Genomic DNA, 21,810 nt, shown 5'->3' on the forward strand with positions numbered 1-21,810 from the left:
GTTAGGCTACCTCCTCTTTAGTCAGGTGTATCTAATACATTTTCCACTTGAAACTAAAGCTTATTAATGACCGCAACAACAAACATTAAGTTTTTATTAGGTGGTTTGAATTATGTTATGTTTTGATGTTAGATGTTTAATAGCCTCAGTCATGGAGAACAGCCCTTTGGACAAGGAAAGAGTGTTGACTGAGGGCAATGGAGTCAATATCAGCCTCGATTTTGGGTAAGATTTAATGAGCACAAGCTCTCTTTTCTACAATCCCGGGAATGTCTGTCTGTGTGTCTGTGTCTGTCTGTCTGTCTGTCTGAATGTCTGTCTGTCTGTCTGTCTGTCTGTCTGTCTGTCTGTCTGTCTGTCTGTCTGTCTGTCTGACTGTCTGTCTGTCTGTCTGTCTGTCTATGGGTCAGTCAGTCAGTCTGTCAGTACCCATGTACTTTGTGAGTACTGTAGTTATTGGCACAGAGATGTAGCCTCCCAGCTTTGGTTCATTTTCTTGAACAACAAACTGCTCAAACAAAACAAAATTGTTTTCGTCAGTGTATCAACAAGTAAAGCAATTCGCAACAAACATGTATGAACGAAGAAGAAAGAAGTTCAATGAACTGACTTTTTTTTATTGTTTTAGTAAATGTCTGAAAAATATTTACAAATTAATCTCTGCTTTAACTGCTTTGCGTTTTCTAAAAACCTCCTCTATTGATACGGTCATATCTGTTTTCACATATAAACAGAGTCTAAATTGGATTTTTACATTTGCTGTTGAATAAATCATCACTAGCATTTAAAACACTGAATGACCCAACTCCACACAATACTGAGACACTAGCAAACAAATAAAAACCTCTTATAATGCTGTAGGTCTTTTGTGTGTTTTCAATCATGATGTTCCAATAAATTTTAGGCAGTCTATTTATTTCTTTAAAAAATGTAGCCACAAAAGGGCACAAGCCAGTGTGTTATTGTGCCAGTCCCAAGCCTGGATAAATACAAAGGGTTGTGTCAGGATGGGCATCCGACGTAAAACTTTTACCAAATCAAACATGCGAATCAAACCTAAGACTCCCATACCGGATCGGTCAAAGCCCAGGTTAACAACTACTGCCATCGATGCTGTTCACCTACAAGGTGCCAGTGGAAATTGGATTACTGTTGGTCAAAGAAGGAGAGGAGGAAAGTGCGTTCGCAGGAAGAGAGAGAAGAGGAACACCAAGAGTATAGGACTAAGAGTAGGGACGTTGAATGTTAGAACTATGACAGGAAAAGGTAGAGAGTTGGTTGACATGATGCAGAGGAGGAAGGTAGACATACTGCGTGTCCAGGAGACCAGGTGGAAAGGTAGCAAGGCTAGAAGTTTAGGAGCAGGGTTCAAGTTGTTCTATCATGGTGTAGATAGGAGGAGAAATGGAGTAGGAGTTATCTTGTAGGAGGAGTTTGTTAGGAATGTCCTGGAGGTAAAAAGAGTGTCAGATAGAGTGATGAGTCTGAAGCTAGAAATCGAAGGTGTGATGTTCAATGTTGTTAGCGGGTATGCTCCACAGGTAGGATGTGAGCTGGAGGAGAAGGAGAAATTCTGTTTGGACTTTGATGAGGTGATCCAGAGAATACCTAGAAGTGAGAGAGTTGTCTTTGGTGCAGACTTCAATGGACATTTTGGTGCAGGGAACAGAGGTGATGAGGAAGTGATGGGCAGGTTTGGTATCCAGGAGAGGAATGCAGAAGGACAGATGGTGGTTGACTTTGCAAAAAGGATGGAAATGGCCATAGTGAATACTTTCTTCCAGAAGAGGCAGACACATAGGGTGACCTATAAGAGTGGTGGTAGGAGCACACAGGTAGACTACATCATGTGTAGATGATGTAATCTGAAGGAGATCAGTGACTGCAAAGTAGTGGTAGGCGGGGATGTAGCCAAACAGCATAGGATGGTGGTGTGTAGGATGACTCTGGTGGTGAGGAAGATCAAGAGGGCAAAGGCAGAGCAGAGGACGAAATGGTGGAAGCTGAAAAAGGAAGAGTGTTGCATGACTTTTAGGAAGGAGTTAAGACAGGCTCTGGGTGGTCAGGAGGTGCTTCCAGATGACTGGACAACTACAGCTAATGTAATCAGGGAGACAGGTAGGAGAGTACTTGGTGTGTCTTCTAGAAGGAAAGTAGATAAGGAGACTTGGTGGTGGAATGAAGTGGTACAGGAGTGTATACAGAGAAAGAGGTTAGCTAAGAAGTGGAACACAAAGGCCCCGTACACACGATGCCAGAACTTTTTGAAAACGCAACTTTTTTGTCGTGTTTACACCCTCCGTCCACGTAACAACGCAGATATCCGAAATGAAAACGCAACTTTTTGAAAATGCTGGCCAAGGTGGAATTTTTTGAAAACGCTGGGTCTGTGTTGTGTGGACGCTGTATCCACAACTTTTTCTATCAGGGGGGCGTGTCCCTGGGACCAAAACCGTTGTGACGTCATGCATGTGACCCGTGTCTACATGTACAAACGGAGGTAAAACCGGCTATTTTCTGACGTATAACAGCTCCACGTCGAAGATGCGTTCATAAATACGCTTTGCACTTAAACATTTGTTCGTCTGTTTCTTCGTTTATGTGCCATAAAGTTTATATATGTATATATTTATTCATTCATTCATTCACGTTCCTCGTATAAGACGCCGACGCCAGTTCTGGGTCAGACCTGCTGGTGGGAAAACTCTGTGATGAAGGTCGTCCTCCAGAAGGAACAGCGTGAATTTCCACATGTCCCGATCCTCTCTCCTGTCGTTTTCTGAGTTGTTCTACTTATACACGTGTTGATCAATGCACTGATGCGGATATGTGTGGACGGTGATCTTTTTGAAAACGCTGTCGTGTGGACGCAAATCGTTTTCTATGTGGGGTGAAAAAAGTTGCAATTTCAAAGAGTTCCGGTACCGTGTGGACGGGGCCTAAGAGGACTAAGCAGAGTAGACAGGAGGACAGGGAGATGCAGCGTAAGGTGAAAGTAGAGGTGGCAAAGGCCAAACAAGGGGCTTATGATGACTTGTATGCTAGGTTGGACAGTAAGGAGGGAGAGACTGATCTTTACAGGTTGGCAAGACAGAGAGACAGAGATGGGAAGGACATGCAGCAGGTTAGGGTGATTAAGGATAGGGATGGAAGTGTATTGACAGGTGCCAGTAGTGTGATGGTAAAATGGAAAGAGTACTTTGAAGAGTTGATGAACGTGGAAAATGAGAGAGAACAAAGACTAGAAGAGGTGACTGTTGTGGACCAGGATGTAGCAAAGATTAGTCAAGATAAAGTGAGGAGGGCACTGAAGTGGATGAAGAGTGGAAAGGCAGTTGGTCCTGATGATATACCTGTAGAGGTTTGGAAGTGTCTAGGAGAGGTGGCAGTGTTTCTGATAAGCCATACACTAAAGTTATGGGAAAGAGTAGTTGAAGCTAGACTAAGGGCAAAAGTGAGCATTTGTGAGTAGCAGTATGGTTTCATGCCAAAAAAGAGTACTACAAATGCAGTATTTGTTTTGAGGATGTTGATAGAGCAGTGCAGCTACGACCAAACGGAGATCCATTGTGTTTTTGTAGATCTGGTGAAAGCTTATGACAGGGTGCCCACAGAGGAACTGTGGTATTGTATGAGGAAGTCTGGAGTGGCAGAGAAGTATGTTAGAGCAGTGCAGGACATGTAAGACAGAGTACATGTGTGTGAACAGCCCAGAGCAATGGAGAGTGTGAAAAAGAGGTGAAGAGGCATATACAGCCAGGATAGAACGGGTGGAGAAAAGTGTCAGGTGTGATGTGTGATAGAAGAGTTTCAGCTAAAGTGAAAGGAAAGGTGTACAAAGCCGTGGTGAGACCAGCGATGTTGTTTGGTCTAGAGACAGTGTCACTGAAGAAAAGACAGGAGACAGAGCTGGAGGTAGCAGAGATGGAAATGCTGAGGTTCTCTTTGGGAGTGGACATGAAGGTAGTTGGTGTGTGAGAAGAGGACAGGGTTAGATGGAGGGAACTGATTTGCTGTGACGACCCCTGAAAGGAAAAGCCGAAAGGAGAAGAAAAAAGATTTTTAAAAAAAAAAATCATCAACAACAACTAACTTTTGAAAACCTTTTTTTTTTAAAAATAGGGATTAAAGGCTTTGCTAAACTGTAGGTTTGTGAAGTTGATAGAACTATAATAAATAGAAACACAGCCCCCTCCTTCAAAACATTAAGACATCAAAATGGCTTCAGCAAAACAAACATTTGAAAACCTTGTATGTAACAACAACTATGAAGTATTTAGTATACTTATAGACAACCATGCATATCATAGGGCGTCACCATGTCATCATTAAGTTCAGGTCCTCCACCAGAGGCCTGGGAGTCTGAGGGTTCTGTACAGGATCTTAACTGTTCCTAGGATTGTGTTCCACTGGACTAAGGCCTCAGATATTGTTCTTTGTATCTGTTGGAGCCACTCTCCTGGTTCAGGAGTCACTGCCCTGAGAGGCTGGCCTTTACCTTCCACACCTGTTCCAGCTGCTCTTTCAACCCTTGATACTTTGAGCCTATTTGGTTTCCTTCTTTCTGATGTTGGCTCAGCTGGTGTCACCACATCAATCACTACAACTATCTTTCTCCACTTTCCTCACTATCACTGTGTCCAGTGGGTTAGCCTTCAGCTGTATGTCAGTCTGAAAGCTGAAGTTCCACAGCACCTTGACCCTGTTGTTGTCAGCCATCGCTGGTGTGGCCCTCTGGGATTTTAGTACTTCTGTTCCATACTGGGTACAAATGTCCCTGCACACAATCCCAGCCACTTGGTTGTGTCTCTCCATGTATGCTGATCCAGCTAGCATTTACACTGTTAGTATGTGCTGGACCATCTCAGGGACATCTCTGCATCTCTCTTGGGTCTGATCTTTTCTGGTAGATCCTCTCTTGTACTCGTTCTTGTGCTGCCATGTTTGGTGCCTTATGATTTCTTGTTATCTGCCTCTTTAACTTGGTGATGGTGGTACATGCCATGTGGGGACTTGTCACTCCAGGTTGCCTGCTCCTCCTTCTCTGCACTTTTATTGAGTTTCTTCTGCCTCAGACATTCTCAACAGCTCTCGAGGGCCATTTTGTTGTGTGTGTGTGTGTGTGTGTATGTGTGTGTGTGTGTATGTGTGTGTGCGTGTGTGTGCACATGTGTGTATAAATTGAAAAAACCTTACAATGAACGATACACAGTGTGTGACAAACATACTTTCAATCCAGCAGTTCTTGAGATGTGAATTAACCATACATCATTATGTACAGACAAGATTAAGCCTCTGCCCCCCCCCCCCCCCCCTTAGCCTAAGTATAAAACAACAACATGTGTTCTTTTTATTAAGAAGGGTTTGCAAAGGATAGAATAACACTTAGGCTGACATAGCACATTATTTTATAATAATCCAGGTCCCTATGTTTTAGACTTTAGCAGTCTTCTATTTTTCTTCTTGTCACAGGTCAAGGTCTGATGTGCAAACACTCACATCTTGGAAAGCCCCCATCATCTGGGAGGGGATGTTTGTCCCTGATTTGTTTGACCAGATGCACAAGCAACAAGGATCATCTGTGGCTTTAACTGTGTTTGCTGTTGGCAGGTTTGTTTTCACACTGCTTTATTTAAGGATTTTTATTTAACATACAAATGTATTCTTGTCTGCCAAATGCACAGCATTTACCACCTCTGACAAGGAGGTCATGCTTTCACTGAATTGAAGAACTGAATAAATATTGGTGGGAGGGTGGGACATGGAGAAACATGTTAAATCTATTACTCATAAACTGTATCTGTATTCCTTTTCTGTAATATTGTGAGAACCCAAAGGCAGCTGTGTCAATGGTGAACATTAGGGATTTTATTTCTTTATTTCAATCTAAAATTTTACATGGACTTAGGCAGGAGATATATTTCCTAACTGTAATCCAAACTGTAGAGCCCAAAAATCTTATGCTGAAGTGAATATGACACAGTCACCAAAATGCTAACGCCTGTGACGACCATGTTTCTAAGATGCAGGAACAAGTCATGATGTCGGTCTTGTTGCCTCTTTCATCAAAGGTACCTGGATGCTTACCTCAACACCTTCATGAGCTCATCAGAGCAGCACTTCATGTTGGGATTGCCTGTCATATATTACATATTTACAGACACACCAGAGAAGGTGCCAGACATCAAACTGGCTCCTCAGCGGCAGATGAAAGTCATCAAAGTGGAGCGATACCCCCGGTGGCAGGACATCTCCATGATGCGAATGAAGACAATATCAGAGGTCATTGAATCTGAGATTCGCCACTGCTGCACACATGTCTTCTGTTTTGATGTGGACCAGATGTTTACTGAGAGATTTGGCTCTGAGGCTCTGGGAGACTCTGTGGCTCTACTTCATGCCCACTACTACAACCTTCCAAAGGATCAATTCACATATGACCGCAACCCAAAGTCAAAGGCTTACATGGAAAGTGGGGATTTCTACTACCATGCTGCTATCTTTGGAGGCACGTGGAAGAATGTAAAAGCATTGACTGATGCCTGCTATCAAAACATCATGGAGGATAAGACGAATGAAGTGGAGGCCTTGTGGCACGACGAGAGCCATCTTAACAAGTACTTTTGGCTTCATAAACCAAGTAGGGTGCTCTCTCCAGAGTACTGCTGGGACAGCAGTATTGGCTCCCCTGAAGCCTTACGAGTCACGCGACTGCTGTGGGCACCAAAACATTATGACACGCTGCGCACAGGTTAAAGTGTTATGGAGTTAAAATACACCTTTACAATATTTAATAGATGGCTCCTAAGCTAAGTAGCCTAACATAACTGTCAGATCATTCTATTTTTCCAAATGTTGTTGTTTCATTGTCATGCTGGCACGTGTGCCTGAATGCATATCAAATTCCTCTCTTTCCCCATTTCTTTTTATTTTAAGTAGTTTTATTAATCCTGAAGCAGCATAAATTCGTTCGTTCGTTTGTTCGTTCATTCGTTCAGTCAGGCAGTCAGTCATTCCTTCACAAGTTACCAGTTTAATACCACATAGAACGACAAACATCCAATCACTGTCATTCCTTGCTACGGTCCATGTTTGTGGTGGTGGGAAGAAACTGTAGAACGCGGAGGGAATGCACACAGACAGAGGGAAAACAAACAAGCTCTGAGAGCAAACATCCCAGGTCTTCAGGTAGATTCACACTTCGCAACTTCTTGATGTGAAGGGATAGTGTAAACCATCACCGCTGTGTTACCCAATTGTGGATTAAAATGTAAAAACGAGAAACTTGGATTTTTTTTTAGATGTAAGGAGACTAGTAAAAAAGAAAGAGTCTGCTTATCTTTTTTCATGTGTTTGTGTTTGTTTTATTCATGAGTTTCAGATGGATTAGTAGTATTCAGGATATCAGGCACTACTGGCTGGTGACACGTCACAAAATTGTTGAATGAAGCCATCCAGCTATACCTTGGACCCCTTCCCTACCACGTTCATCAGATCAAACCTGGTTGCCATAAACCCATTAATCATAAATAAATTTATCACAAATGGTTTATCATTTGTTATAATCTGGCCAGGTTCCAGTGTCACTTAAACTGTGTTAGCAAACCTTTTCTGAAAAAAATCCACCCTGGACCCAGAAATCATTTCCAATTTCCAGTCTATCTCACATTAACATTCATCTCCAAGATGCTTGAAAATACTGGTTCCAACGGCGACCATATCACCTTCAATTGGTAAAGTGGTAAAGCGGGCGGTAGAGCGGGTCGTCCTATGATTTAAGATCGGCGGTTCGATTCCCGCTCCCGCCCCCCCAAAAATACCCGGAGGTGAGCTAACAGTGGGAGGTGTCAGCTCATCTCCGGAGCACTGCCGAGGCACCCTTGAGCAAGGTGCCGTCCCCTTTACAAATTGCTCATTTGAGGCGCACCAAGAAGGAGCTGCCTGCCACTCTACCTCCCCTGCATGCCTACAGGCCCCCTTGTGTGTGTGTGTGTGATACAGGGGCCTGTACTCACATATATGCATGCGTTTGTAATCAGTAGCTACAGTGTGCTTTCTTAATTTCCCTTCGGGGATCAAACCAGTATATAAAATAAAAAAAAATAAAAATAAAAAAAAAATTTCAATCTCTGTATGACAAATCCCAGTCTGGTTTTATATCTGCCCACATCGCAGAGAGAGAGAACTTCTTAGGGTCACTAAATGTTCCTTATTCCTGCCAATACTGGTTTCTCCTCCCTGCTCATCCTCCTGGTCCTGACTGCAGAATTCCACACATTGACCACCGTATCTTCCTCAACCACCTGCATACTGATGTTGTGTCACACCACTCTAGGCTGGATTGCCTCTTATTTGCCTGGCAGGGCTGGGTGTGTCAGCCTGAGAAACACCAAGTCCCAAACAGCCAGAGCGATCTGTGGTGTCCCACAAGCATCCAGCCTTGGCTCACTATATCTTCATTACTGTACTATACCATTTCATCACCCGGCACAGCATCTCCTTTCACAGCTATGATGATGAAAAGCTTCATCATAATCATCGTCATCATTTCCACCATTACCCACCACCCTCACCGCCTCCCTGGGGAAGATAGTGATGTAGACGAGTCATAACTTCCTCCTGTCCAACCCTCATCCTGACAGATGTAGAGAACTTTGACCTTTCTTTTGTCTCCTCCATGGTCGACTACTGCAATACTCTGTTTGTTGGGATCCCCAGAAAGTATCCCCAAAGCTTCAATTCCTCCAAAACAATATTCCTAAAGAGAATTTTTAAAAAGGAAGCGGCACATTACACTGATGCTCCACAACCTGCACTGACTTTCCTTACATTGCGAGATTACTGTCGTCACTTACCATGACAAGGCCCCTGACCGCCTCAAGGACCTCCCACCCCTTACACCTCCGCCAGAACCCTCCAGTCCCTGGCAAAAAGTGGAACTTTTCTCAACAAAAACAAAAACAAATGGCAAAGAAGTCAAGGATTTCATCATCTTTAGTACAAAATTTCAAGTTACAATTTTAAAAAACAATCTGTGTACACAAGTGACAAATCGAAAAACCAAAACTGCATGGTTGTGATACTCAGACAGTGGATTCTGTAGTGGACATCACTGCATTAAAAATGGGACCTTCATGTTTGTGAAGTCACAGTTAATGCTGAATGATATTTTTTTTTTTTAAATGTTTTATTTTAGTATACTTTAGTAATCCGCGAATGGAAATTAAGAGCACACTCTAGTTTGAACAAACACATGCATATATACACTGTATGTTAGTATGTACAGGCCCACAACGCACACAACCACACACAAGGGGGCCTGTACGCATGCGGGGGGAGGTAGAGTGGCAGGCAGCTCCTACATGGTGCGCCCCAAATGAGCAACTTTGTAAAGGGGGACGACGCCTTGCTCAAGGGCACCTTGGCAGTGCTCCAGAGGTGAGCTGACACCTCCCACTGTCAGCTCACACTACAGGCGGCTGGGCGGGAGAGGGATTCGAACCATCAATCTTTGGAACATTGGACGACCGCTCTACCACTGAGCCTTTACCGCCCCACAACCCAACCCTGTGTGCATTCATCTGATCAATTTAAATGTATTTTATTTAACTTTCCTTCTAATGACACCAACAGATTGATCCTCATTTGATTCAGTGCCTCATTATCAATTCTATAATGACCTGATAACTTAAATCTACCCTCTTTACTGAATTTTACCACTTTTCTACAAACAAACGAGATGGCACTTGCAAAACTTCAGCAAGATTTTTAGTCAACAATTGACAAGTCTACGTTCTTGATGATCCATCCAAGAATGAGACGTACACTCACATATGGTTACTGTACATCTACATACTGTTACTTGACTCCCTTGCTGGACAAATAGGCGCTCCACAGTATTATTACAACAGATAACAACCCCAAATCACATGTATAAAGATGAAGACTTAACTGTGCCTGGCATCTCAGCACATTGAAGTGAGTTCATGTTTTGCAGGTTGTATCCCAGGACAGATTGCTGATTGGACATGTGGAGTATTTTTCGGAGTTTCTTGTTTTCCATCTCCAGAAAATCCATCCTATGAACACAAATGTCTCTTTTTTTTATCAATAAGTCTAAATGTGCAATAAATGGGTGATTATCCCTGGGAATTATTTTGGTTACAGTATTCATGTGTTGATAAAGTAGGGACTCATCAGCAGTTAAGGTTGATAATGTAAGTTCAGTACCTGCTTTTGGATAAAGTAGCAGTTAGCTTGCTGTCTTTCTTGTTCTGCTCCTCCTCATTAAGCTGGTGGAGCAGCTTCCTCCTCTCAACAAGTAGTTTGTCATTTTCCACTGTTATACTTATAGTAACCTCTTTCTCCTGCAAAAGACAAATGAATGAAGTCACAGAGTAAGTCTTATGTCAATAAGGGCTTGGCACACTGACAGTATAATGTATTGACATAGTTTCACATGACATAGAGTTGATAACTTTCCAGTTGTTCAGGTTTCAGTGAGAATGGTTCTAGCTGAAGAGAGAATGCTATCTGGAGGCCCGTTGACGTAACAACCCCTCCATCATCTAAAAGGAAAACTTTCACTGTGTTTTAGCCATTCATTTACTTTAGAACAGGGATTTCTGGGGGGAAAACTCAACACTTTTTAATGTTCCAGATGTAAAGAATGACATTTTTCAAAAACACCATTGTCCCAGTTGTTGTGTAAATGAGGAAAATCCAAATCTGGATAAAAATGATGACAGCCCCAGCGTTATGCGTCATGCGTCATGGTTCCTGTCGGACAACAAGAACACTATGAAGAACTGTCTGGTGTAAACTCAGACACTCATCAGTTTATCAGTACTTTTCGGACTGGAATTCTTTAACAACCACTGTGATCCTTTTCTGTTATATAAATTTTTAAGCTGCAGCACCACTTTGCTAGAGGTGTTTTTGTTGTGCCAGATCTGTGAATACAGGGATCATTTCAGAAGCAATGAACACTGAACACAGGTTTTCAAAACACAAAGAAGTTCTTTGACATTTTCTTTGAATCCTTCGTCTTGTAAGCGGGCGTGGGTCCTTTCTGTTTTTGCTATTCATAAAGTGGTACAACGTGGATTTACCTTTGCTAGTGAATGAGAGCACAAGGAGAGTTCTCGCTCAAGAGCTTTAATCTTCTCATCACGCCATGTGATTTCATCATCAAACTTCTGTTTGGCTCGACAAAGCTTTACCTTGTGCTTTTCCTTCATCTCGTGGTTTTTACTATTGACAGAAAAGATATGAAAAATTTGATATTTAAATAAAGGCAATTAAGAATGTTTTTAACTTTGGCAAAACATAGCACAATGGTATGTATGTATACTGTATATAGACACGCATACATAATATGTATAGTATATACAGGGGTTCAGTTTGAAAAGTTTTTGGCCTGTTACCTTCGCTCGTTATCGAGGCATATAAGGGTTTCACAGATCTCTTTTTTGAGTGTTTTACACTTGTCGTGATTGGACAACACTGTGTTTACTGCTTCTTGATAGTGAGGAGACACCTGCAAACAAACATCAGCAGTTACAGGAATAAATAAATTCAGCGCAGCACCTATAGTCAAAGACAATAGTTTGGAGCAGTCATGAGAGTAAATGACATGTTTCTCTAACTGGAAACTAGTTACCTCAATCTGTTATAGAATGATAGTTTAATGCTTAAACCAAGAGGAGAAACTTAATCATTTATGTTTTATGGAAAGGTAGAACGTGTGGCTGGCATTGACAAAAGAATCTACTGAAGTAAATATGTTGTCTCTAGAAAATGCCTTAGCAGAGATCGGGCAATTCAGGACACGTTGTTTTGCAAGCAGAAATCTCAGATAATGAATGCAGTGGCTGAGAGAAGGGTAGGAGTCCCTTTACATTAAGCTGTATTTTTTGTTCTCTGCTCAGCAAGAGTTTCATATGAGGATTATTGTGTGTTATTAATTGTAGCAGCCAGTAGCCACACTGAATGTGATTAATGTTGGAATAATACTCGTTGGAGACTAGAGGATGTGTGGTAAAGACCAGGACAGCCACAGGAGATTTACGGTCACAGCCATTAATCACCGGTGTTGTTCAAAGGGGAAGAGACACACAGTTTTTAGACTGTTCAGGGACATCATGGCTGTAATTATTTGAACCTTGTATAGAAAACTCATTGGAAGTTATGGACCCTACAGGGAGGCTCAGCAGCATAGCTGTGCAAGATGGATCTGGGATCAGATCCCTCTAAGGGCCCTGGACTTTTCATATTCTCCTCAAATCATTATGAGTTCCCTCTGGGTTCCACCACAGGCTTCCTCCCACAGTCTAAAGAGTCACTGGTGAAGTGGTGATTAATTTGCAGTTAGGTGTTAATGTGTGTGTGTGGAGAAATGTAAGTTGTCCTTCTGGCAAAACAAAAAAAAAAGTATTATGAAAAAAGTCATGAAAAAGACTGGATATGTTTTCAAGAGTGTGTCTTAATAGAAGCCCAGTTAACTGTAATATTAAGGTTTGGGGCTCTATCTCTACATGCAGGTTCAGGTTTGACAACCAGGTGGACAACACTTACTTTTACTTATCCTGTATTTTTTTTTACTGCCCCATTTCTTGTCTGATATTTATTATTTTAAGATATAAAAACACATTAGATAAGATTAAGCTGATTTAATTCAGATACTGTTTTGGAATGTAAGCTTAAGACATCATTATAACTGTGTAAAAATAGAATTATATCATTATAAATTCCCTTCTCAAAGAGCCTTCATAGCAAACACCTTCAAACAAAATAGATGTCTGATTAGGAAGCTTTTGTACAACAAAAGAAGAAACACTCTCAAAGCTATGTGAATATAAGGCTTCATCTTAAAAGATATTTATTTATTTGGAATTTACTTGGAAGATATTTATTTGGGATAAACTTTAGCCAACTTGTGAATCAAATATTTTCGTAAAGGTGAAGGGGGATCTGTGGTCGATCGATCAATCGGTCTGTCTGTCTATTACCTCTAACATTATCTCTTACTGTCATTGAAAGACCAACCCCTTCGTTCGAATAGTGACCCTATAAAAAAACGACCTCGTGTGATGTGTTGTCCTCGTTCAGCAGAAGCTGCGTTCGTGTCCGCTGTTCGTCTTTCACGTGACACTCGATGTTTTCACAACGCTGTGAATTTGCCTCTTTCTTGTTCCACTGCCTTCAAACAAACAGAGAAACACAGAAACCTTGACTTATGTATTGCAGCATGACCTGACACAAGAACACACACACACACACACACACACACACACACACACACACACACACACACACACGCACACGCACACACACAGACAGTAGTTAATGGATAATACTTTACCTTTCATCCTGAGGTTGGTTCTCTTTGCTGCAGATGGTTCTGATAAGTTTCTCCAGATCTTTATGGGAGTTATCCAGCTGCTGCTTTAGGGAGCGTATCTGATAGGTTGAGGAAAAGAATGGTTGTTGTTGGGCGTTGTGTATCTGCAAATGTTTTAATGTCACTAGGGCAGTGCCTGTTCAAGACAAATACACTAAACTCTGAACCTGCATCACTGAGAGGACAGTTGACCCCCTAATGACCTCAAGTTTATCACATGATCGGTTTTAGAAAAGGCGTCTAATCTCATTTATTGATTACACTAAAGATTCCTATTTTCTTACACAATTGATGTCATTATTACTTTAACAGGCTTAGTCACAATTAAATTAGAATTAGAATTATTATTATAGTAAACCAATTATAGTATATTAAGTATTTTACTTAAAAAAATATAATGACTAAATTTTCACAACAGTGTTATGTTATGATCTCATCAGTAATAGACCCATTTTGTCAGATGACGCATCAGAAAATGTGTGACTTCTCTTTGCCTGTGGTGGAAAATGCCACTCCCTAAATCCAGTGATCTGTCGAATGCAAGTTTGAACTACTGGCTCAGATCATGTCTCCAGCTGCTGTGATATCACCAAATAATCCTCTCTCACATGAGAGGATTATTTGGTGATTCACATATTTCTGTTGGCTTCTCCTTCTTATCTGTGTGGCTCTAACTGGAGATGAGTTGAGCTCTACCCTGTTGTCCAGTTACGACACGTGTGTAATAGATATTGAACGCAGCAGCTGATTCTTCAGGTATGTCAATATTGACTTTATTAAACCCAATTTACACCAAATTCCATACTGCACCCCCCTTTGGTCTCCAATAATTTACTGACAAAATGTGAAGTAGAGATTGAAAGAAAAGTTTTCAGGTATTATCAGAACAGACCAACAGACAGACAGACAGTAGGCAGACAGAAACCCAGACAGACGGAGAGACAGACAGACAACACCCTGATGACACTGACTCACACACCTCTGACTCCTTCTTCCAAAGACATCTCGACTGACTGCTGAGTTTCGCTCTCAAATCTCTGCAGACGTCGTTGATCTGCGTCAGGTCACATGACTGGGAGTGGAAACACAACAGGATCATTCACCATTTTATCTGTGTACGTTTTACTCAATTGTGTTGTTGAACCTTTGCTTTCTGATCTCGTTCTGTTTGGGTCAAAAGCAGGAGGTCCTCTGATGTAAGGTTCAGTAGTTTGTACAGTGTCACTTACTTCTGCTGAGTCAGTTCCACAGTCGGCCTGAAGTGGCGAGGTCTGCCGCTGCTGCTCGTCTGACTGTTGCTGAAGCGCCGACCCCAACCTGTCCTCCTCCCTCTGCTGGAATACAATCTTATTTTATCTATCTAAATGTTTATTTAACATTTCATAATGACACAGACACTAAAACTTCAGGTACTTAATTTGATTTGTAATCTGAAAATAATCCATATATTTGAAAAAGTTTACTCAGATTTTCAATAGAGAATAAATACCATGCATTGCATCACATTTTTGTACATAATGCTTGATTTATTTCATTTATTGAAATATCTCCACTTTTATTTTTGTTGTTTCCTCTCAGAATTATTTTTACAGACAGCCAGTATTCCAACAAAAGATTATAAACAACGTCACTCTAAGTCTACAAATATTACAGCATTTCATCTGAATTTTCTTTTATCAACAGACTTCCAGGCTGTTCTTTTTTTTAATTTTATGTTGGACTGGTGGTTCAATGTCAGCTCTGACATTGGACAGTAAAAAAAAAAATCTAACTTTGGTGCATCATTCTGAAGGCCAACAATAAAGAAAGCAGGAGAAAAGACCTGGGGTGCACTAAAATATACAAGTAATAATAAAACTCTGAAGCTGCTTATTGATTACTGTATATTTTATTGATTTATTTTTGATATCTTAACCAACAATTTGAAACTAAATATTTGTCATTTCACTTATTTTTGTCCAGTATTTCAGTAGAAGTACTTGCTGTCATTTATGAGCTGTTGACCTCAATAATGGTGGCCCAGAAGTTGGAATTCTGGGAATGTGACATCAGCTAAATGGGAGAACAAACTGCTCAGGGATCGGCAGAGTGGGACTTACTTCAGATGACTTGTGAGCTTGGTCGGCCTGAATCTGCTGCGTGAGGCGCTCCCGCTCAGCCTGATGCTCCCCTGGGGGCGACTCCCTCTGCTCCACGCTTTCCTGCAGACACTCCACCTGAGGGAAACACACACATAATATCACAGGCCGCAAATAATTTTCATCACTGAATAATTTGCTGATATATTATTTTGATTAATGTATGAGTTGTTTGGTCAAAACAAAACCCAAACATAGTTTACTGTAGGAAACAAATCGGTAGGGTTAAAGTTAGGGTTAGGGTACAAATAGTTGTAGTGGGAGTAGTAATAATACCATGAAAGAGAGGAAGAGCACTAGCACTATGTAAAATGAATTACAGATTGAAAACACATTGAGCTTCATGGCTGACCTGATGAAGTGTCAGATAAATATGACAACACACTAATAGCGGTGCACTAAAATTAAAACTGTCATTGCAGAAAGCTGAGACAAAAATGAATTTTGACATTTATGGGATGGATTGTGCATCATTAGTACAGTGAAGATATAACAACTTCCTGTTTCAGAGTGAAGATGTCACAATTTGCCACACTTCTATATCCAGTTACAACTATCACTGTTTTGTTTTCTAATGCTATGATGAGGCAGATGGAAACACATCAACTGAGGGTCATTGCACTGGTATGTCTCAGCAACATAAATAATCAGTGGTAATTTTATTGATGTTTGAAATTTTATGAAAAAAAAAAATCTACATGGAATTATTCATTCATTCATCTCCTTGATTGACACGACCGTCTTATCTTTAGCCGCTAGTCTGAAACGCAGGTCATGGGTAATGCTGGAACCAATCCCAGCCGACTTTGGTTGTATTAGAATATTTTACTGACAAATAAAATTACATCAGCAGATCTCTCACCGTCTGCTGCAGGGACCGTTTTTCAGCGTCCAGGGTGCAAACCCTCTTCCTCAAGGCTCTTATCTCAAGGTCCAGGCGATCGTTCATCTCTTTGGCCTTTCGCAGTTCCACCATTTCTTTTTCAAGGAAGTCGCATAATGCACTCATCAGACTGATAATATTACATGTTTAAAGGCTTTCACAGTGACCATTGGAATGTTCCCTATGGAGTATTCTAAAACACAGCAATAAGAAAATGCAAACACTGCCAACACACTAACGCAGCACATCATCCTCTCTGTCGTACACCAGAACCCACCCCCACTCACCGGTCCGCTCCACCTGATTTCAGTAAGTTCATTTTTTACTTGTCAGGTCTCTGAGTCTGTTCTTTGGCTCCAAGATCAAACTAAGCAGCAATAGTGCGAGACATGCGATACTGATGCACTTGTTTGTTTGATTGTTTTTTTGACACTGAAAATACACAAATAAAGACACAGGACACAAGAAAACATATTTAAAAGCCTGCATCTCACCATATTTCTTCAGTTTTTCTACTTCCTGTCTGAGATGCTCTACTTCCTCCTGTGCAGCCTGTAGCTCAGGTTCTACAAAAACAGATGTTTGAAGTCTGCATATGTATTATAGGAACATTAGTAACGTATTATTTGTAATGTATTTTCCTTGTAAAGCAAAGTTTCTCACAGTAGTGACCACCTCGATTAAATTATAAATGACAAAAGGAGGCGCTGTAATTGTGACGATGACAGGCCATTACCATGAGAAATCTCCTTCCCTCACCATAAGCTCTTTGGGTCAGATGAGCCGACTCCAGCTCGTCTGTCAAACGCCGGATCTCGTTGTGGGCCATGGCCAGCCGGCGGGATCCCTCCTCCAGGTCCCTCTCCAGACGAGAACACTCCCTCTCCATTTTGCTCGCTTGTCCAGCTAAATGCCTGGCGTCAGACTACAGAGAGAAGGAAAGAGCAGCTTACTAAATGAACAATAGCAAAACAAGTCCTACATTGTAAAGACAACAACTGGATGAACACATGCAAGAAGAGACAAGAAACCTTAAAGAGGCGGACTGGAGGAAAACATATTACTGGTGGAGGATCTTGAATTTCATCAGCCCTGCAAAGTTCTCTACATGTTTCCGATATAAAAGCTTAAAAATACTGGATTTTAAATAATAAATTGTGCAGTCAGTTGTAACTGATTGTGTCATATACTAAAACAGACATAGTATGACATTAATATTTGTTAGGAAGAATGTAAAACTATTAATGGCGATAAAATAACATACAGGAATACATGCATGTTTGCTCTGTGAAGCTTTGTGGAGTCCAAAGAGTCTCTTCCAGGGGCTCTGGCCGTAACGTGGCGACCCCTTGTGGGGAAACTGGAAAAATATCAGAACACAGAGGCAATAACAAATTGTCTTCACACAGAAAAAACAAACACACAAGAGAGATATCCTTATACCCACTAAAGAAATCAGAGACATTTTAGAATGTCCATGTGAGACGGGCTGATGGTAAATATGAATAAAGGGGAAGAAAGCATTAAGTCCTGAGTTAATGCCCACAGGCATTAATGTGTGTGACTGGTTGATGTCTTTGGTGTAACCTGGTGATAAACTGGTGAGTTGTCCAGAGCCCTCCTCGTGTCCCACATCAAGACAGGACAACCTAATTCCACATGTCTCTGATGCATTAATCACCATTTAATGGTGATAATTCCAGAAAGTAAACGAAAAGAATCTTAGTTTAGGATGTTTACTTTAACCTGATGCTCATTGGTGTTCAGTATTTGGTCTTCCATCGCCAGCCGGCTGGCTGCATGTCCGTCCACCGCCAGCTGGTCAGTAACAACAGTGGTTTCCAGTAAGGCAGCTCTCTCCACTAGAAGGTAGGCAACCTGCTCGCTGGGGCTGCTGTGGATCAGCTCTGTCAGACCCTGCTGGTACAGCATCTTCGCCACCTCACTTATCTGAGAGTCTATCAAACAGGAAATTACAGCATATTAGGATGTAACTTGGGCAGTGTTCTCTCTGGGTTCTCCGGCTTCCTCCCACCTCCAAAAACATGCACTTCAGGTTAACTGACCGTTCCAAATTGCCTGTAGGAGTAAGTGTGTGTGTGTGTTTGTCTGTGTTTCTGTGTGTCTCTGCGGTGCACTGGCATTATGCTCGGTATTTCCCCCGCCTCACGCCCTCAGTCAGCTTGGATAAGCCACCACGGTGGATGAAGCGGTAGATGAATGAATGAATAAATGAATGAGTGTTCAACAGTTCAGATAGCTCAAGTTAAATGTACACATCCAAGCATTTTTAATACATGAGGAAGGATTGGAAAGACAAGGAGAAAGTGGACAATTTGGCAATCCAGCAGAGCAACACATTCACATACTGACATTCACTATGGATCATCGAAGTCCAGGAGCAAATAGATCCTGTGAGACTTTCTCAAAAACTGTTCATGTGTGTTTGATACACAGGTAAGAATGACTGACCTTGAAGGGATATTAGCCGCTGCAGCTGATCCTTCAGCTGATCGTTCTCATCCTGAATCTCCCGAGCCAAAACATCTTTGTGCTCCGTAAAGAGTCGAATCTGCTCCAAGGACTTCCGTACCTTTCAGACAGACAATAAACTAAAGTCCTACTGACTACGAGACTCAGACTCACTTTGTGTTGCTCTTCACTACATCATTTCACTGGATGTTGATACCTCACCTCTGTCATCTCTGAGAAGTGTTGTGATCGCTGGGTGTCCAGGTCCCATGTCACACTGCTCAGACGGCTTCTTGTGCACTGGAGGGCGCGCCATAGTAAAGACAACCGAGCCTCCTGAGGGGACCCTGGAGCGAGACCCTCCTCTTTAAACCACATGGCAATCTGCTCCAACTCCTTCTAGAGACAGATGTGGACATGGCCCTCAGAAAGTTAAAGTCACATGTTAAAGCTTTCCAATCTTTAAATTAGCACAACATAATTTAGCCTTCATGGAAATGACATAACAACAGGATAATACAAAAGATAATACAGCCAAATGGTGAAAAATATTGTAATCTTGAGAATAAAGTAAAATTTCAACATTATTTTTATATTTAGAAAAAAGTCTCCATATTATTCATATTATAAATTTGCAATTCTATGGGGAAAAAATAATTTCACAAGAATATTCCGAAAGTCAATCACTCTAATAGTATTATAAGTTTATGCTTTATTATGAATCTTCACTTGTCTGTTATGAATTTATTCCAGCAATATTATATTTATCCTCATAAAAAAATATGCCTTTTCTTTTGAAATTATGTATCCTTGTCATGTTGTTTTTTTCTGCAGTAAAATTGTGAATTTGTTCTTTGAATAACAAAGAATGTCTTATCTTGTATATTTACAAATATATTCTTATAATTTTTTCTTGTAAAATCACAACGCTACTCTTTGTCATATTATGCTTTTGTATTAGTCTTGTGATTGAAGATTTTGTTTCTTGCAAAATTAAGATTTAAAATGGTTTTAGTATTATTTATTTAATGACATTTCCTCGTAATGTCAACTTCATAATACGACTACAAATTGTGGAACTAAGCTTTATCATTGAATGCACCCTAACCCTGGACGACAATGAGAAGACTTCATGTACAGTACTACAGTATGTGGGGTTTTTATTTGTTTGCTTTTGTTTTGTTTTGTTTTGTTTTGTTTTGTTTTGTTTTGTTTTGTTTTGTTTTGGACAGATTTTGGGGAACAGCTGTTCCCACTAAACTGCTTCATCCCACGTTCACCCTCTGCGATGACGTCACAGTTTGAGCGGCCACAGTTCCGATCCACACAACTGTGTTTAAACTCTGACATCCGATTCGTTCACTCAGACGAACTGCAGCGGAATGTGTACTTCATGGGGCGTCGGAGATCAGAACACTTCAAGTGTTTCTCTTTGATAGAATGCTGCGTTGACAACACACAGGAGCCACTGAATGTAACAACAGTCAGAAGATGTTCAGATAAAACCTGTTCGTTACTTTAAGATGAATAAACGTGACCAGTAGTATAGGTTAAACTAATCCTGTCGGCATGTTTTGCAGCAATAAAGTGACTATGTTTGAATATTTAACCTTCACTAACTCGATTTTATATCTTTGGCGGCTGTAAAAGAACTAAACTGAAGAGTTAGAAGGTGTTCGGTACCTCTGGAGGATCCATTTGTGCCGTGGCGTGAAGCTCTCAACAATCCCATTATATAGCAGCGATCATTCTCACAAAGCAAACAGCTCTGAGGGTTAATCTGTAGAGTGAGGGCACTGGTCAAACACACACAACACACAATACACATACACACAACTCAAACTTAAAGTTTGCTCTAAGACACAAGCGGACACACTCGGCGATAGAGTTGAAGTCTCCACGGAGTCTGAGTGCAGGAATGTGCAGCAGAAAATAACGGTCTGCGGCTTTAGCGAGAGCTGCTGGAATGTCCGTGGGTCAGTGAAGGCGTCTTGAGCGTCACCTTGGAGGAGATCAGAGTACGTAGAACAAACTTCTGGACAAACTGGAACTCTGTGTAAAAACCAGTCTTCTTCTGATTCTACTCTATTCTATTGTCCACAACTTTGCACTTTTCTTCTACTGACACCTAAAAGTTAATATTTTGCATGTGAAATGTATTAAGAAATAATAATAATAATAATAATAATAATAATAATAATAATAATAATAATAATAATAATAATAATAATAATAATAATAATAATGTCTTAAGATAATGTCTTTATATGACTATAAATAAAGTCGTTTCCATTAGCTCCCCCTTGGGTGACTCCTACTATTCAATGCAAATGTAACTGTTCAGCTTAATGTTGAGTAAATTTTAAATATTTTCTCCACAGATGTTTATTGGTAAATGAAAGAGGTACTGTATTAGTCACATATAGAGGTGGGCCAACATTGTTCCTTCAGTTGCTGGGTAGTTGTTTGTATGTCATGCAGCCTAGAGTAAACAAATGACAACATATCTGTGTCATGTTGATGTTTTTTACTTTACAACATGCATTGCTTTTGTATTGTTCCTCTCTGAATGGAACGATCCTTTTATATTTTACTTTTAATGTAATTTTGGTGTAGCTGAAATGTAACCCTGTTGATTTTTTCCCCCCTTTTTGCATTAAACAGTGTGTCCTTGATCTTGGGTGGTCTGACACTTCCTGCACATTTACAGTGAGATGTGGTCAGTTATCAGTCCTTATTTCCTGCATATCAATCACCGCAGTCTGGAAGTTCTGGTGCTGGTGTTGCTGTGGTCTTCTAGCCAAGCTGCACAGTTTGAAGTACATCATGAGTACATGTGCAGAGCAGACACAAAACTGTGGCTTCAATGATCCAACCCAGCTTGCACTGCATTGTTAGTTATGACAAGAATGATG

At 40.9% G+C, this 21,810-nt stretch overlaps 2 protein-coding genes across 4 annotated transcripts; one reads left to right on the forward strand and one right to left on the reverse strand.

Moving 5' to 3' along the window:
• The first annotated feature begins 3,526 nt into the window (after window positions 1-3,526).
• LOC137594978 (N-acetyllactosaminide alpha-1,3-galactosyltransferase-like) lies at window positions 3,527-9,177 on the forward strand. The gene is made up of 3 exons (XM_068314712.1): window positions 3,527-3,624; window positions 5,473-5,610; window positions 6,072-9,177. The coding sequence occupies exons 1-3, from the start codon at window positions 3,527-3,529 to the stop codon at window positions 6,754-6,756; spliced, it is 921 nt and encodes a 306-aa protein (XP_068170813.1). The 3' UTR covers window positions 6,757-9,177.
• On the reverse strand, window positions 8,977-20,840 carry si:dkey-264d12.5 (coiled-coil domain-containing protein 30). 3 transcript variants are annotated; one of them, XM_068314541.1, is made up of 17 exons: window positions 20,579-20,840; window positions 19,118-19,291; window positions 18,896-19,016; window positions 18,164-18,381; window positions 17,688-17,783; window positions 17,183-17,348; window positions 16,918-16,989; window positions 16,403-16,518; window positions 15,502-15,618; window positions 14,632-14,736; window positions 14,382-14,474; window positions 13,364-13,461; window positions 13,084-13,201; window positions 11,427-11,539; window positions 11,112-11,253; window positions 10,231-10,367; window positions 8,977-10,079 (listed from the first exon to the last, which is right to left on the reverse strand). In XM_068314541.1, the coding sequence occupies exons 1-17, from the start codon at window positions 20,591-20,593 to the stop codon at window positions 9,926-9,928; spliced, it is 2,055 nt and encodes a 684-aa protein (XP_068170642.1). In that variant the 5' UTR covers window positions 20,594-20,840; the 3' UTR covers window positions 8,977-9,925. The 3 variants fall into 3 exon arrangements, with proteins under 3 accessions (XP_068170642.1, XP_068170643.1, XP_068170641.1); XM_068314542.1 differs by having other exon boundaries at window positions 18,170-18,381; window positions 19,118-19,294; XM_068314540.1 differs by having other exon boundaries at window positions 19,118-19,294.
• Window positions 20,841-21,810: the final 970 nt, after the last annotated feature.

The sequence above is a fragment of the Antennarius striatus genome, chromosome 5 (genome assembly GCF_040054535.1).
Source record: "Antennarius striatus isolate MH-2024 chromosome 5, ASM4005453v1, whole genome shotgun sequence".
Taxonomy (NCBI): domain Eukaryota; kingdom Metazoa; phylum Chordata; class Actinopteri; order Lophiiformes; family Antennariidae; genus Antennarius; species Antennarius striatus.